General features: G+C 42.3%; 1 protein-coding gene across 1 annotated transcript in view; it reads left to right on the top strand.

Moving 5' to 3' along the window:
• Positions 1-271: 271 nt before the first annotated feature.
• Positions 272-15,993, top strand: part of LOC106603637 (otoferlin) — a 34,242-nt gene continuing 18,520 nt past the window's right edge. Inside the window, exons 1-17 of the mRNA XM_082974710.1 lie at positions 272-372; positions 592-646; positions 746-877; positions 1,085-1,147; positions 5,206-5,290; positions 5,418-5,577; positions 6,984-7,170; positions 11,014-11,200; positions 11,503-11,726; positions 13,159-13,267; positions 13,567-13,753; positions 13,954-14,074; positions 14,279-14,379; positions 14,509-14,599; positions 15,024-15,140; positions 15,335-15,487; positions 15,675-15,864. Of these exons, the coding sequence (XP_082830836.1) occupies positions 281-372; positions 592-646; positions 746-877; positions 1,085-1,147; positions 5,206-5,290; positions 5,418-5,577; positions 6,984-7,170; positions 11,014-11,200; positions 11,503-11,726; positions 13,159-13,267; positions 13,567-13,753; positions 13,954-14,074; positions 14,279-14,379; positions 14,509-14,599; positions 15,024-15,140; positions 15,335-15,487; positions 15,675-15,864 (2,254 nt within the window). The 5' untranslated portion in view covers positions 272-280. The remainder of the gene's footprint in view (positions 373-591; positions 647-745; positions 878-1,084; positions 1,148-5,205; positions 5,291-5,417; positions 5,578-6,983; positions 7,171-11,013; positions 11,201-11,502; positions 11,727-13,158; positions 13,268-13,566; positions 13,754-13,953; positions 14,075-14,278; positions 14,380-14,508; positions 14,600-15,023; positions 15,141-15,334; positions 15,488-15,674; positions 15,865-15,993) is intronic.

Raw genomic sequence — 15,993 nt, 5'->3', positions numbered from 1 at the left:
CAAGCTTTGGTCCTAATCACTCTCTGATACTCTCTGAAAAAAGAGAAGAGTATAGATGAAAATGTTTAACATATCCTATGATAAATTGTAAATAGTAACATTAACCTTGTATTCAAACAAAAATAAAAACAATACAAAAAGTGACACAAACAACCTAAAAGGGTGGTTGTCAAGCTTAGCTATCGTCATCCTGTCAGGCTGTTCTGACAGGTGTGGCCTCCTTGACTGTGATTGTCCAGGCGATGAGGCAGCCGTCTTGGAGACAGAGGACCTGGACTTCATGGGAGGGATGGGAGGGGGAGGGGGTCCTGACCCCGACACCATCTCCCTGGCCTCAGTCACAGCCGTCACCACTAATGTCTCCAACAAGAGGTAAGCACAGAGCACAGTTCTATGTTGCTTGTGGTTTGCCATTCAATTTACACATAATATACAATTCTATAGAGTTAGATAACATAGAAACAAACTTTTGCACTAATGATTCAATTACATTGTTTACAATGTAGTATCTTGTAGTTTACAGAATTCTGACATGAAAGTCTGCATTGATTTAATCACACTGAAACGTTTCTAACATGTCTACAACATCAGATCAAAACCAGACATTAAGATGGAACCTAGTGCCGGGAGACCAATGGATTTCCAAGTAAATTTAAATATATGTTCAATGAATCAAGGAATAATCAGCATCTAAAAAATGTGCTATAATAAAGAGTGTTTATACATGATAACCCTATTTTACCAGGTTAGTGTTACTGTCATAGAGGCCAGGCAGCTAGTTGGGCTGAACATGGATCCAGTGGTCTGTGTGGAGATCGGAGACGATAAGAAGTACACTCAGATGAAGGAGTCGACAAACTGCCCATACTACAATGAGGTAACCAATCTGCCCTGGAATGATGAGTTTGATGATAAGGATGAGGAGGTTGATGAGAAGAATGACGATGATGATAAGGTCTAAAGCGTTGTAATTACATGTATGGTCATCAATAAAGCTACATGTATAATTTCAATAAAGTTACACATTTTAACAGAAAACGTCATGACACTGATACATTTATTTTACGTCACATTTCTCTTTTAGTATTTTGTCTTTGACTTCCACGTCCCACCTGATGTTATGTTTGACAAGATCCTGAAGCTGTCGGTGAGTAGCTTTCCCACAATACAAACAAACAGTTATGAAATAATTCCCTTCCCTATCTAAATGAACGGAGAGCAATGAGCAATGATTTGATTTGATTTGAATAAGAAAGTGGTCAGATGAAGCAGATGTTAAGCTATAGGACTGTTTTGCTAACACAGACTGGAATATGTTCCGGGATTCTTCCGATGGCATTGAGGAGTACACCACATCAGTCACTGGCTTTATCAATAAGTGCATTGAGGATGTCATCCCCACAGTGACTGTACATACATACACCAACTAGAAGCCATGGATTACAGGCAACATTCACACTGAGCTAAAGGATAGAGCTGCCGCTTTCAAGGAGCGGGACTCTAACCTGGAAGCTTATAAGAAATCCCGCTATGCCCTCCGACGAACCATCAAACAGGCAAAGTGTCAATACAGGACTAAGATTGAATAGTACTACACCGACTACGACGCTCGTCGGATGTGGCAGGGCTTGCAAACTCCAATATTACAGAGTACAAAGGGAAGCACAGCTGTGAGCTGCCCAGTGACACGAGCCTACCAGATGAGCTAAATTACTTCTATGCTCGCTTCGGGGCAGTAACACTGAAGCATGCATGAGAGCATCAGCTGTTCTGGATGACTGTGTGATCACTCTCTACGTAGCCTGTGCCTAAGAACACTAAGGTAACCTACCTAAATGACTACCGACCCGTAGGTCTCACGTCTGTAGCCATGAAGTGCTTTGAAAGGCGGGTCGTGGCTCACATCAACACCATTATTCCAGAAACCCTAGACCCACTCCAGTTTGCATACCGCCCCAACAGATCCACAGATGATGCAATCTCTATTGCACTCAACACTGCCCTTTCCCACTTGGACAAAATGAACACCTATGTGAGAATGCTATTCATTGACTACAGCTCAGCATTCAACACCATAGTGCTCTCAAAGCTCATCACTAAGCTAAGGACCCTGGGACTAAACACCTCCCTCTGCAACTAGATCCTAGACTTCCTGATGGGCTGCCCCCAGGTGGTAAGGGTAGGGAACAACACATCTGACATGCTGATCCTTAACACGGGGGCCCCTCAGGGGTGCGTGCTCAGTCCCCTCCTATACTCCCTGTTCACTCATGACTGCATTACATTTACATTACATTTACGTCATTTAACAGACGCTCTTATCCAGAGCGACTTACAAATTGGTGCATTCACCTTATGATATCCAGTGGAACAACCACTTCACAATAGTACATCTATAGCATTTTTTTTGGGGGGGGGGTTAGAAGGATTACTTTATCCTATCCCAGGTATTCCTTAAAGAGGTGGGGTTTCAGGTGTCTCCGGAAGGTGGTGATTGACTCTGCTGTCCTGGCGTCGTGAGGGAGCTTGTTCCACCATTGGGGTGCTAGAGCAGCGAACAGTTTTGACTGGGCTGAGCGGGAACTGTGCTTCCGCAGAGGTAGGGAGGCAAGCAGGCCAGAGGTGGATGAACGCAGTGCCCTTCTTTGGGTGTAGGGACTGATCAGAGCCTGAAGGTATGGAGGTGCCGTTCCCCTCACAGCTCCGTAGGCAAGCACCATGGTCTTGTAGCAGATTCGAGCTTCAACTGGAAGCCAGTGGAGTGTGCGGAGGAGCGGGGTGACGTGAGAGAACTTGGGAAGGTTGAACACCAGACGGGCTGTGGCGTTCTGGATGAGTTGTAGGGGTTTAATGGCACAGGCAGGGAGCCCCTCCAGCAGCGAGTTGCAGTAATCCAGACGGGAGATGACAAGTGCCTGGATTAGGACCTGCGCCGCTTCCTGTGTAAGGCAGGGTCGTACTCTGCGAATGTTGTAGAGCATGAACCTACAGGATCGGGTCACCGCCTTGATGTTAGTGGAGAACGACAGAGTGTTATCCAGGGTCACGCCAAGGCTCTTAGCACTTTGGGAGGAGGACACAATGGAGTTGTCAACCATGATGGCAAGATCATGGAACGGGCAGTCCTTCCCCGGGAGGAAGAGCAGCTCCGTCTTGCTGAGGTTCAGCTTGAGGTGGTGATCCGTCATCCACACTGATATGTCTGCCAGACATGCAGAGATGCGATTCACCACCTGGTTATCAGAAGGGGGAAAGGAGAAGATTAATTGTGTGTCATCTGCGTAGCAATGATAGGAGAGACCATGTGAGGATATGACAGAGCCAAGTGACTTGGTGTATAGCGAGAATAGGAGAGGGCCTAGAACTGAGCCCTGGGGGACACCAGTGGTGAGAGCACATGGTGCGGAGACGGATTCTCACCACGCCACCTAGTAGGAGCAACCAGTCAGGTAGGACGCAATCCAAGAGTGAGTCGCACCGGAGATGCCCAACTCAGAGAGGGTGGAGAGGAGGATCTGATGGTTCACAGTATCAAAGGCAGCAGATAGGTCTAGAAGGATGAGAGCAGAGGCGAGAGAGTTAGTTTTAGCAGTGCGGAGAGCCTCCGTGACACAGAGAAGAGCAGTCTCAGTTGAATGACCAGTCTTGAAACCTGACTGATTTGGATCAAGAAGGTCATTCTGAGAGAGATAGCAAGAGAGCTGGCCAAGGACGGCACGCTCAAGAGTTTTAGAGAGAAAAGAAAGAAGGGATACTGGTCTGTAGTTGTTGACATCAGAGGGATCGAGTGTAGGTTTTTTGAGAAGGGGTGCAACTCTCGCTCTCTTGAAGACGGAAGGGACATAGCCAGCTGTCAAGGATGAGTTGATGAGCGAGGTGAGGTAGGGGAGAAGGTCTCCAGAAATGGTCTGGAGAAGAGAGGAGGGGATAGGGTCAAGCGGGCAGGTTGTTGGGCGGCCGGCCGTCACAAGTCGCAAGATTTCATCTGGAGAGAGAGGGAGAAAGAGGTCAAAGCATAGGGTAGGGCAACGTGAGCAGGACCAGGCCAAGCATGACTCCAACACCATCATCAAGTTTGACGATGACACAACAGTGGTAGGCCTGATCACAAACAACAATGAGACAGCCTATAGAGAGGAGGTCAGAGACCTGGCAGTGTGGTGCCAGGACAACAACCCCTCCCTCAACGTGATCAAGACAAATGAGATGATTGTGGACTATAGGAAAAGGAGGACAGAGCACGCCCCCATTCTCATCGACGGGGCTGTAGTGGAACAGGTTGAGAGCTTTAAGTTCCTTGGTGTCCACATCACCAACAAACTATCATGGTCCAAACACACTAAGACAGTCGTGAAGAGGGCACGACAAAGCCTAGTCCCCCTCAGGAGACTGAAAAGATTTTGCATGGGTTCTCAGATCCTCAAAAGGCTCTACAGCTGCACCATCGAGAGCATCCTGACTGGTTCCATCACTGCCTGGTATGGGAACTGCTCGGCCTCTGACCACAAAGCACTATAGAGGGTAGTGCGTACGGCCAATTCATCACTGGGGCCAAGCCCCCCGCCATCCAGGACCTCTATAGCAGGCGGTGTCAGAGGAAGGCCCTAAAAATTGTCAAAGACTCCAGCCACCCAAGTCATGGACTGTTCTCTCTGCTACCGCACGGCAAGCGGTTCCGGAGCACCAAGTCTAGGTCCAAGAGGCTTCTTAACAGCCTCTATCCCCAAGGCTTAAGAATCCTGAACAGCTAATCAAAGGGCTACCCAGACCCCTCTTTTACGCTGCTGCTACTCTCTGTTTATTATTTATGTATGGTCACTTTAACTCTACCTACATGTACATATTTCTTCAACTACCTCGACTAACCAGTAACATTCACTCTGTAAAGGTACCCCTTTTATATAGCCTCGCTATTGCTATTGTTATTTTTCTGCTGCTGTTTAATTATTTGTTACTTTTATTTTCTATCTTTTTTTTTACTTAACACGTTTTTCTTCTTAACTTCTTAAAACATTGTTGGTTAAGGGCTTGTAAGTAAGCATTTCACTGTAAGGTCTACTACATCTGTTGTATTCTGCGCATGTGACAAATACAATTTGATTTGATCACTGTGTCCATCATTTATACAGTCATTCATAATATTCAACTCAGGTCACATATTATTGATGCACATTGCAATCTTCACTTTTCTCATCCATCCCTCAGGTAATCCACTCCAAGAACCTCCTGCGTAGTGGGACTCTGGTTGGCTCTTTCAAACTGGATGTAGGCACCGTCTACTCGCATCCAGGTCAGGGAGAAATAGTTGGAAACATAGTAGCTACTAGTGACCTATGTCTATACTCAATGACTCTGGTACTGATCAGTATACCTCACATATGAATGTCGCTTATTTTTTTATTTTTTTTGTCTAATAGAACACCAGTTTTTCCACAAATGGGCCCTTCTCTCTGACCCTGATGACATCACTGCCGGTTGCAAAGGTTACATTAAATGTGACATTGCCGTCGTGGGGAAAGGAGACAACATCAAGACTCCACACAAGGCCACCGAAACCGATGAAGATGACATAGAAGGGTAAACGACCAACGTATATTGGGGATATGAGTGTAGTAGTAACAATGTAGTAGTAATACTGTAGTAGTAATTTAGTAATAATAGTGTAGTAATAATGCAGTAATAATACTGTAGTAGTAATGCTGTAGTAATAATACTGCAGTAGTAATAATTTGTCGGTAATACTGTAGTAATAATACTGCAGTAGTAACACTGTAGTAGTAATAATGTAGTAATAATACTGTAGTAGTAATAATTTATCGGTAATAATGTGGTAATACTACTGTAGTGGTAATACTGTAGTAGTAATAATGTAGTAATAATACTGCAGTAGTAACAATTTATCAGTAATAATGTAGTAATAATACTGTTGTAGTAATAACACTGTAGAAGTAATAATGTATCAGTAAGACTGTAGTAATACTGCAGTAGTAATACTAAAGTAGTAATAATGTGGTAATAATACTGTAGTAGTAATAATGTAGTAATAATACTGTAGTAGTAATAATTTATCTGTAATACTGTAGCAATAATACTGCAGTAGTAATACTGTAGTAGTATAATAATGCTGTAATAATACTGTAGTAGTAATAATGTAGTAGTAATAATGTTGTAATAATACTGTAGAAGTAATAAGGTAGTAATAATACTGTAATAGTAATAATTTATCAGTAATACTGTCGTAATAATACTGTAGTAGTAATAATGTAGTAATAATACCGCGTTAGTAATAATGTAGTAATAATACTGTAGCAGTAATACTTGATCAGTAATAATGTAGTAATAATTTATCAGTAGTACTGTAGTAATAATACTGCAGTGGTAACACTGTAGTAATACTACTGTAGTAGTTATACTGTAGTAGTAATAATATAGTAATAATACTGTGGTAGTAATAATGTGGCAATAATACTGTAGTAGTAATAATTTATAATAATACTGTAGCAATACTGCGGTAGTAATACTGTAGTAGTAATAATGCAGTTATAATACTGTAGTAATAATACTGTAGTAGTAATAATGTATACGTAATACTGTAGTAATAATACTGCAGTAGTAGTAATAATGTAGTAATAATACTGCGGTAGTAAAACTGTAGTAGTAACAATGCCGTAATAATACTGCGGCAGTAATACTGCAGGAGTAATAATGTAGTAATAATACTGTGGCGGTAATAATTTATGAGTAATACTGTAGTAATAATTCTGCAGTAGTAATACTGTAGTAGTAATAATGTAGTAATAATACTGTAGTAGTAAAACTGTAGTCGTAATACTGTAGCAATAAAAGCAGCAATAGGCCAAGCTCTAGAGTTCCTGTAACAGCTCTCCCATCTCACAATTCTTGATTACTTACTATTGCTGTTTTAGTCATAGAGATACAGTGCAATGTGTTACAAGTGTTTGTCTTTAATTCTGTGGTTTCAGTAACCTCCTGTTACCTGAGGGGGTTCCCGCGGAGCGTCAGTGGGCTCGCTACTATGTGAAGATCTACAGAGCTGAGGGCCTTCCCAAGATGAACACCAGCATCATGGCTAATGTCAAGAAGGCTTTTATTGGGGAGAACAAGGACCTTGTGGACCCTTATGTACAAATACTCTTCGCTGGCCAGAGGGTAAGTAATAGCACTGTTCTGTTGCTGTGCTGTGTTATGTTATGTTACATTACGTTATGCTATGTTACATTATGTTATTCTATGCTATGTTAAAGTACAATGGTGAGAGAAAGTTTGTGAACCCTTCAGGATTTTCTGTATTTCTGCATACATTTGGCCTAAAATATTATCAGATCTTCATCTAAGTTCTAATAATAGATCAAGTGAACATGATTAAAGAAATAACACTTTTACATTTTTTTATTGAGCAAATTGGTCCAACATTCAACTTCTTTGTTGGAAAAAATATGTGAACCTCTAGATTAATCAGCTCAATTAAGTGATTTAAAGTAGTCAAAAGTGTCGTATTTGGTCCCATATTGGAAAAGATATGTGACTCTAGAAGCTCATTGGATGCATTTGCAGTTTATTCAGGTTATGTTTTGGGTTATGTTTTCCCTAACAGGAACTGAATGGTGAATAATGTCTACCATTTTGGAGTCACTGTTATTGTTATTAAGAATATAATATATATCTGAACATTTCTACATTCATGTGGATGCTACCACGATTATGGATAATCATGAATAGATTATTAATAATGATGAGTGAGAAAGGTTACAGAGGCAAAAAGATCATACCCCCTCCAAAAATGCTAATCTCCCCTGTTATTGGTAATGGTGAGATGTTACATGTTTTGTTGTAGCCTCTGTAACTTTCGCATTCATCATTATTTATGTTTTTTCTTAAATGGCATTATCAGGATTAATATAGAAGTCTTCAGAAGCATCTCATCTACTCACTTATAAAGAAAATGACTCCAGTCATCATTCGCCATTCAGTTACTATTGGGCAAAAGATCTCCCAAAACACTACCAAAACAAGCTTGATGTTGTCATTGTAGCAAGGACAATGGGACCAAATACTAAACGTGTGACTGCTTTACTACACTTAATTGAGCGGATTAATCTAGAGCAGTGGTTCCCAAACTTTTTATAGTCCGGTACCCCTTCAAACATTTAACCTCCAGCTGCGTACCACCTCTAACACCAGGATCTGCGCACTCTCAAATGTAGTTTTTTTTGCCATCATTGTAAGATTGCCACACACACACTATACGATACATTTTTTAAACATAAGAATGAGTGTGAGTTTTTGTCACAACCCGGCTCGTGGGAAGTGACAAAGAGCTCTTCTAGGGCCAGGGCACAAATAATAATATAATAATAATCAATCATTTTGCTCTTTATTTAGCCATCTTACATACAAAACCTTATTTGTTCATCAAAAAATTGTGAATAACTCACCACAGTTTAATGAGAAGGGTGTGCTTGAAAGGATGCACATAACTCTGCAGTGTTGGGTTGTACTGGAGAGAGTCTCAGTCTTAAATCATTTTCCACACACGCCTGTATTTAGTTTCCATGCTAGTGAGGGCGGAGAATCCACTCTCACATATGTACGTGGTTGCAAAGGGCATTTGTGTCTTAACAGCGCGATTTGCTAAGGCAAGAAACTCTGAGCGCAGCCCTATCCAGAAATCTGGCAGTGGCTTCTAATTAAATTACATTTTCACAGAACCGCTTGTTGCAATTTCGAATAGGCTCTCTTGTTCAGATATCGGTAAGTGGACTGGAGGTAGGGAATGAAAGGGATAATGAATCCAGTTGTATGTGTCGTCCGTTTCGGAAAGTACCTGCGTAATTGCTCACCCAACTCACTCAGGTGCTTCGCTATATCAGATTTGACATTGTCTGTAAGCTTGAGTTCATTTGCACACAAAAAATCATACAATGATGGAAAGACCTGTGTGTTGTCCTTGTTAATGCAGACAGAGAAGAGCTCCAACTTCTTAATCATAGCCTCAATTTTGTCCCCCACATTGAATAGGCCAGTCGTGTGAGAAACTCGTCATCATGCAAGCGGTCAGACAAGTGAAAATTATGGTCAGTAATGAAAACTTTAAGCTCGTCTCTCAATTTAAAAAAACATGTCAGTTCTTTGCTCCTTGATAACCATCGCACTTCTGTATGTTGTAAAAGCGTTACATGGTCGCTGCCCATATCATTGCATAATGCAGAAAATACACGAGAGTTTAGGGGCCTTGCTTTAACAAAGTTATCCATTTTCACTGTAGTGTCCAAAACGTCTTTCAAGCTGTCAGGCATTCCTTTGGCAGCAAGAGCCTCGCGGTGGATGCTGCAGTGTACCCAAGTAGCGTTGGGAGCAACTGCTTGCACACACGTTACCACTCCACTATGTCTCCCTGTCATGGCTTTTGCGCCATCAGTAAAGATACCAACACTGTCAGGTGTGTGCGTACTGGTAGCGAAGTCAGGTGCAGGAGAGCAGAGATTTGTGAACAGGCGCACACTTTATTGAGGCAAAACAGTCACAAGAATGATGTTTAACAATGAACATCTTCGTGAAAATACCACAGAAAAAAACAAATCAGTCAACAATAGACACGTAACACAAACAATCTTTCACAAAGACATGATGGGGAACAGAGGAATAAATACATGTAGATTGATTGGGGAATGAAAACCAGGTGTGCAGGGAACAAGACAAAACAAATGGATACGTGAAAAATGGAGCGGCGATGGCTAGAAAGCCGGTGACGTCAACCGCCGAACGCCACCCGAACAAGGAGAGGAGCCGACTTGACCACCAAAGTCCATTTGATGTCACAAAGCTGTCGAGTACATAAAAAATATCCTCTCATGTTGTCCTGGTTTCCAGTGGTTTGCAGAAGAGGATGTCTTCCTTAATTGACTCCCCATAAACGTAACGGACATATACCAGGAGCTGTGCCAGGCCCGCCACGTCTGTTGACTCATTCAGCTGTAACGCATAGAATTCTGGCTTGTATGCGAAGCTGTAATTGTTTCAAAAAATCTCCTGCCATGTCACTGATGCGTCATGAAACAGTGTTGTTTGATGAAGATATTGTCTGTATAGTTTTTTGGGCCTTTTCCCCCAGCATTGTCTCAACCATATCCACGGCAGCTGGAAGAATGATGTCCTCCACAATAGTATGGAGCTTGCCTGTCCTATCCACTCGGTAGCTCACCATATAAGATGCTTCTAGCCCCTTCTTATTAATAGTATCTGTTGCTTTTATACATGTCTTACTACTCAAAAGTCGTCTTTAGTCTCGCTCAAAAAACTCCTGTGGCTTAATTTTGAAATTGTCATGTTTCGTTTGTATATATCTGCGCAAGAGTGAAGGATTCCTGTGAGAGAGTAACGGTTAATGTGATTGGATGTTCATTATTTGACTAGGCTACCTGTATTTGACATTGTGTTGTTATTTCGCTGAACACTAGATGGTTTAATTTTATTTTTGGCAGTGAAACAAGGCTACTCAGACGAGAAAAAAACCTCACCTAAATGTATAGCCCCGTTGGAAAATATAAATGTACTATTTGAAAATGTGAAGATTTTTGTTGTTGTTGTATTTTTATTATTATATATAGATTTTTTAAATGTGAATCCCATTTTTATTTGGTGTACCCCCGACGGCACTGCGCGTACCCCCGTACCCCAGTTTGGGAATACCTGATCTAGAGGTTCACATATTTTTTCCAACAAAGAAATCGAATGTTGGACCAATTTGCACAATAAATAAATGAAAAAGTACAATTGTTTTTGTTATTTGTTTAATCATGTTCACTTTATCTATTATTAGGACTTAGATGAAGATCTAATCACATTTTAGGTCAAATTTATGCAGAAATACAGAAAATCCTAAATGGTTCACAAACTTTCTCTCATCATTGTATACTATGCTATGTTATGTTATATGCAATGGGCACAACTTGTTTTATTGTATTGTTTATGTGGACTGCTTTGTGATCCCAGGGGAAAACATCTATCCAGAAGAGCAGCTACGAGCCAATCTGGAACGAGCAGATCGTCTTCACTGAGATGTTTCCACCGCTCTGCAAACGCATGAAGGTCCAGATCCGAGATTCGGACAAAGTGAACGATGTGGCCCTCGGAACACACTTCATTGACCTGAGAAAGATCGCCAATGATGGAGACAAAGGTTCTTCAGTGTAGAAATGTTTCCCTTAATTCTGAAGATACTGTGTATTGTGTTTCTTTCTTGTGTCTTTTATTTGTTATATTTGGTGTTTGTATGGAGTAAAGGAAAGTACAATAGGTGCCAAGTCCCAGCTGGAGCAAATTGTGGAAGTGTTACCTCATGAAATACTCTGACAAATTGTAACCGACAAGAGAGGTGTTTTGCGGTTTGCCAGTGTGTGATCCGGAGTTGGCTGTGTTACCGCTCCAATCTCCAAAAGCGCTTGCCAAATTGCCATGCTCTTTACACCCATACTCTGCCAGGCTTCCTTCCCACCCTGGGTCCGGCTTGGGTGAACATGTATGGCTCCACTCGTAGCTACACCATCATGGACGAGCACCAGGACTTGAACGAGGGTCTGGGGGAGGGGGTGTCCTTCAGAGCCCGCCTGCTGCTCAGCCTAGGTGTGGAGATCCTGGACACCTCCTCCCCGGATATCATGAGCTCCACCGAGGTGCAGGTGGAGGGGGTGCCTAACATCTCAGAGGTGGGTCTCACACACATGCATGTATGTAAATATTCACACATGCTTGCCCGTACACACGCACACACACACACACACACACACACACACACACACACACACACACACACACACACACACACACACACACACACAGACACACACACACACACACACACACTGTCTCTACCTCTTTCTCTCTCTCTCTCTCTGTGTCTCTCTCTCTCTTTGTGTCTCTCTGTATGTGTGTGTGTCTCTCTCTCTGTCTCTCCCTCCCTCTCATGGGTGACTGCTCATGGGTGACTCACAGCTCACAACAAACAGGTCATCACAGTGCAATCTGACTAAATTATTGATCATCTTTATTTAGCCGATCGCTGATGCTACATTATTAAGTGACTGTTTCCATTAATAGAGGTATTTTTATGTGTTCAGACAATGTAAGTCACACAATAGAGTCGGTCGAGCGAGAGAGCGTCTATGTAAGCGTCTCTGGTCTTTGCCAGAGTCCTGAACTAGAGCTCTGCATGCTCAGTATTTTCATAGTCATCATTTGAAATACTCACCATACTCTTATACACTATATTTTCATATATCAGACACCATATAGTACACGTCACAGCATTATCAAGGCATACATCTCCAGTTAATGCTGATTGGCCGTGGTATATTGGCCCTATACCACACCCCCTCGGGCCTTATTGCTTAATTATAAACTGGGTTGTTCGAGCCCTAAATGCTGATTGGCTGACAGACGTGGTATATCAGACGGTAAACCACGGGTATGACAAAACATTTCTTTTTACTGCTCTAATTACATTGGTAACCAGTTTATAATAGCAATAAGGCACCTCTGGGGTTTGTGGTGGCTAAGAACATCCCTTAGCCGTGGTATATTGGACATAAACTACACCCCTTCATGCCTTATTGCTTAATAATCACATATGATGGTGTCCATATTAAAGGGATACTTCGGGATTTTGGCAATGTACTTGCCCAGAGTCAGATGAACTTTTGGATACAATTATTATCGCTCCGTGCCCAGTATGAAGGAAGCTAGGTAATTTCGCGAGCCAATGCTAACTAGCGTTAGCACAATGACAGAATGACAATGCTGGCATGCTATTAGATACCCATAGACTAACAGTCATTGCACTAACGCTAGTAAGTATTGGCTCGCGAAACTACCGCTAACTCATTAAAATGGTATCCATAAGTTCATCTGGGGAAGTAGATAAAGGGCATCTTTGCCAAAATCCCAAAGTATCCTTTTAATCTTTGTCTCTCCATCCATCCAGGACACCACTGTGAAAGTGGAGGTGTTCTTCCTGATAATGTTTTCCATATGAATATTTATGTCTCTACTCCCTATCCATCCAGAATTCCACTGGGAAGGTGGAAGAATTATTCCTGTTATAATGTATGTCCATGTTAATCTTTGTGTCTCTTCATCTAGAGCGCCACAGGGAAAGTAGAGGAGTTCTTCCTCTTCGGGGTGTTCCTGGAGGCCACCATGATTGACAGGAAGATCGGGGACAAACCAATCAGCTTCGAGGTTACAATAGGTTGGTAGCTTCAATACTCACTCCCCTTGACATCAGTGCATGATCTATGCAAAGTTAAGCCACATAGAACTCAGGTTAGAATTCAGCCCTATTATATCAATAAAACTGACTTCACTTTATACCATAATACTAAGGCAGCAGGTAGCACATGTAGGGCAGGTTTCTTGGATACAGATTAAGCCTAGTCCTGTGTTTTTTAGTCTAGGACTAAGCTTAATCGGTGTCTGGGAAACCAATCCTTGATGATCTGTATATTGTCATGTTCGTCATCATATTTTAAACTTGCGTCTTTTAACTAGGTAACTATGGGAGCGAAATTGACGGCGTGACCAAACCCAAATCGAGTAGCGGGAAGAAGAGTGGGGGAGACGGAGATGAAGAGGAGTCAGAGCTGATCCAAGGATCCAGTGATGAAGAGGAGGGGGATGATAATGACCTGGTCTCAGTATCCTCCACCCCGCCCATGAAACCGGTCATCACCGACAGGTCAGACCCCAACACACACATAAGCAGAGTACTACAGCGGGAAAAGCTGGTTGAAATGATGTTAGTTCTGCTTGTGAACTAGTTCTTATAACAATAATTTCAGCTAGTTTTCCCACTGGGATTGTTGTTCACTGCAACCAGATCGTAGATCTCACTAGGTCAGGTTTCAGTGTCTCTCTTTATGCATTTCAAACTTTCAGAAACTATTTCCACCTGCCTTACTTTGAGAGGAAGCCATGTATTTATATCAAGAGCTGGTGGCAGGACCAGAGAAGACGATTGTACAATGCCAACATCATGGACAACATCGCAGATAAACTGGTGAGTCAGTCAATCACCTTAATACCCATCAAAATGTGTAAAAACAACATAATTACTACATTATTTTCTAGTGTTGGGGGAAAAATCTCATGATAATATTGTATCGTGAGGTCCCTGGCAATTCCCAGCACTGTTATTTTCACTTTCAACAACATTATTAAAGCATCCTAATGTTCTAACATGTTTATAACACTGTGTCAACAGGAGGAGGGTCTGAACGATGTTCAGGAGGTCATTAAGACAGAGAAGGCCTATCCGGAACGCAGACTGAGAGGGGTCCTGGAGGATCTCGGCAACGGATGCAGGTGTCTACTTACCCTTTCCACACTACTGAGCCTAGTCAAGCGATACTTGCTCTCTACTTACTTACACAATTATGGCACCCTATTCCCTATGTAGTGCACTACTTTTGACCAGGTCTCTTATTTCTTCAGTCAATTTCTGACTCTGGCTAACAATGACCAGAATCAGACTGGGAGGACCAAGCTGGACAAGGAGAGACTCAAGTCCTGCATGAGGGAACTGGTACGGCACACATGAGCCAAAGAATATTGTGATGTTTTTATATATTATGTTGGTAACACCACAGAATGACATATATAATTATATACTGTGTATTATCTTTGTGGGTAACACTTTACTCAAAGCCTACAGGTATAATACATTATGATGTGGTTATAATGCATTGTAAGACTTGTTTGTATAGCCCTCCTACTACATTTCACAGACGCTCTTATCTGGAGTGACTTACGAGTACATACGTTTTCATAATGGTTCATACTGGTCCCCCGTGGGAATCAAACCCACAACCCTGGCGTTGCAAGTGCCCTGCTCTACCAACTGAGCCACACGGGACCACCATTACTATTATATCTACTATTTTATCTTATTGATTCATATTGTGTTTTTGTGCTAAAAATGATGATCGTCTCGTTGTGTGTGCTTGTAGGAGAGCATAGGTCAGCAGGCAAAGACCATCAGGACGCAGGTGAAGAAGAACACAGTGAGAGATAAGATCAAGCTGGTTCAGAACTTCCTCCAGAAGCTCAGGTTCCTAGCTGATGAGGTAAGTCAGTAAGGGGTGCATATACCGTATGTACATCATTTGTTAATACATCTAAAACTATTGATAGCATTCTAGAAGTCTTTGTTCATCTTTCTTTTCTTTTATCGTATACGTATATATGTTTGAACTACACATTTTCCAATAAATATTTATTTGATTGGTTGGTTGTTTGGTTCCTCTACGTGTAATTGCAGCCGCAGCACAGCATCCCTGACGTCTACATTTGGATGATGAGTAACAACAAGCGTATTGCCTACGCCCGTGTCCCCTCCAAAGACATCCTGCACTCCGGGGTGGACGAGGAGACTGGGAAGGACTGTGGCAAAGTCAAAACCATCTTCTTCAAGGTCTGTACATAGTTACTCTACATCCGTAACCAAGCCAATGCATGCTTCCTCTTCCAATGTCTGCTTATTGATTTGGCTTGAAATCCATAAGATTGTATTATTTACAGCCATCCCTTTTTCGCTAGTTCTGAATCACTACTGGTCGTCCATCTGATTTTCCATTCATGTATTTGCCTTATCACCCCAGCTGCCTGGTAAGAAGGGCTTTGGTGCAGCTGGCTGGACAGTGCAGGCTAAGACAGAGATCTACCTGTGGCTGGGTCTGAACCGTCAGAGGAAGGACTTCCTGTCTGGGCTGCCCAACGGCTTTGAGGAGAACAAGATGCTGAAAGGACCTGGCTCGCACTCTGCTCCCCCCATCAGCCTCACCTACATGAGTAAGGGAGACCGATGGTGTCCGATGAGCCGCGTATATCACCACGCATAAGGGATAACTAAGGAATCTCATGGATAAGAGCTTACATTATCTGTGGTCTACATGAGTAAGGGAGATGATAATGTCCCGT

Source organism: Salmo salar, chromosome 01 (assembly GCF_965601325.2).
Source record: "Salmo salar chromosome 01, fSalSal1, whole genome shotgun sequence".
Taxonomy (NCBI): Eukaryota; Metazoa; Chordata; class Actinopteri; order Salmoniformes; family Salmonidae; genus Salmo; species Salmo salar.
Note: the sequence above shows the minus strand (reverse complement) of the source record. Positions and strands in the feature narration are given on the sequence as shown.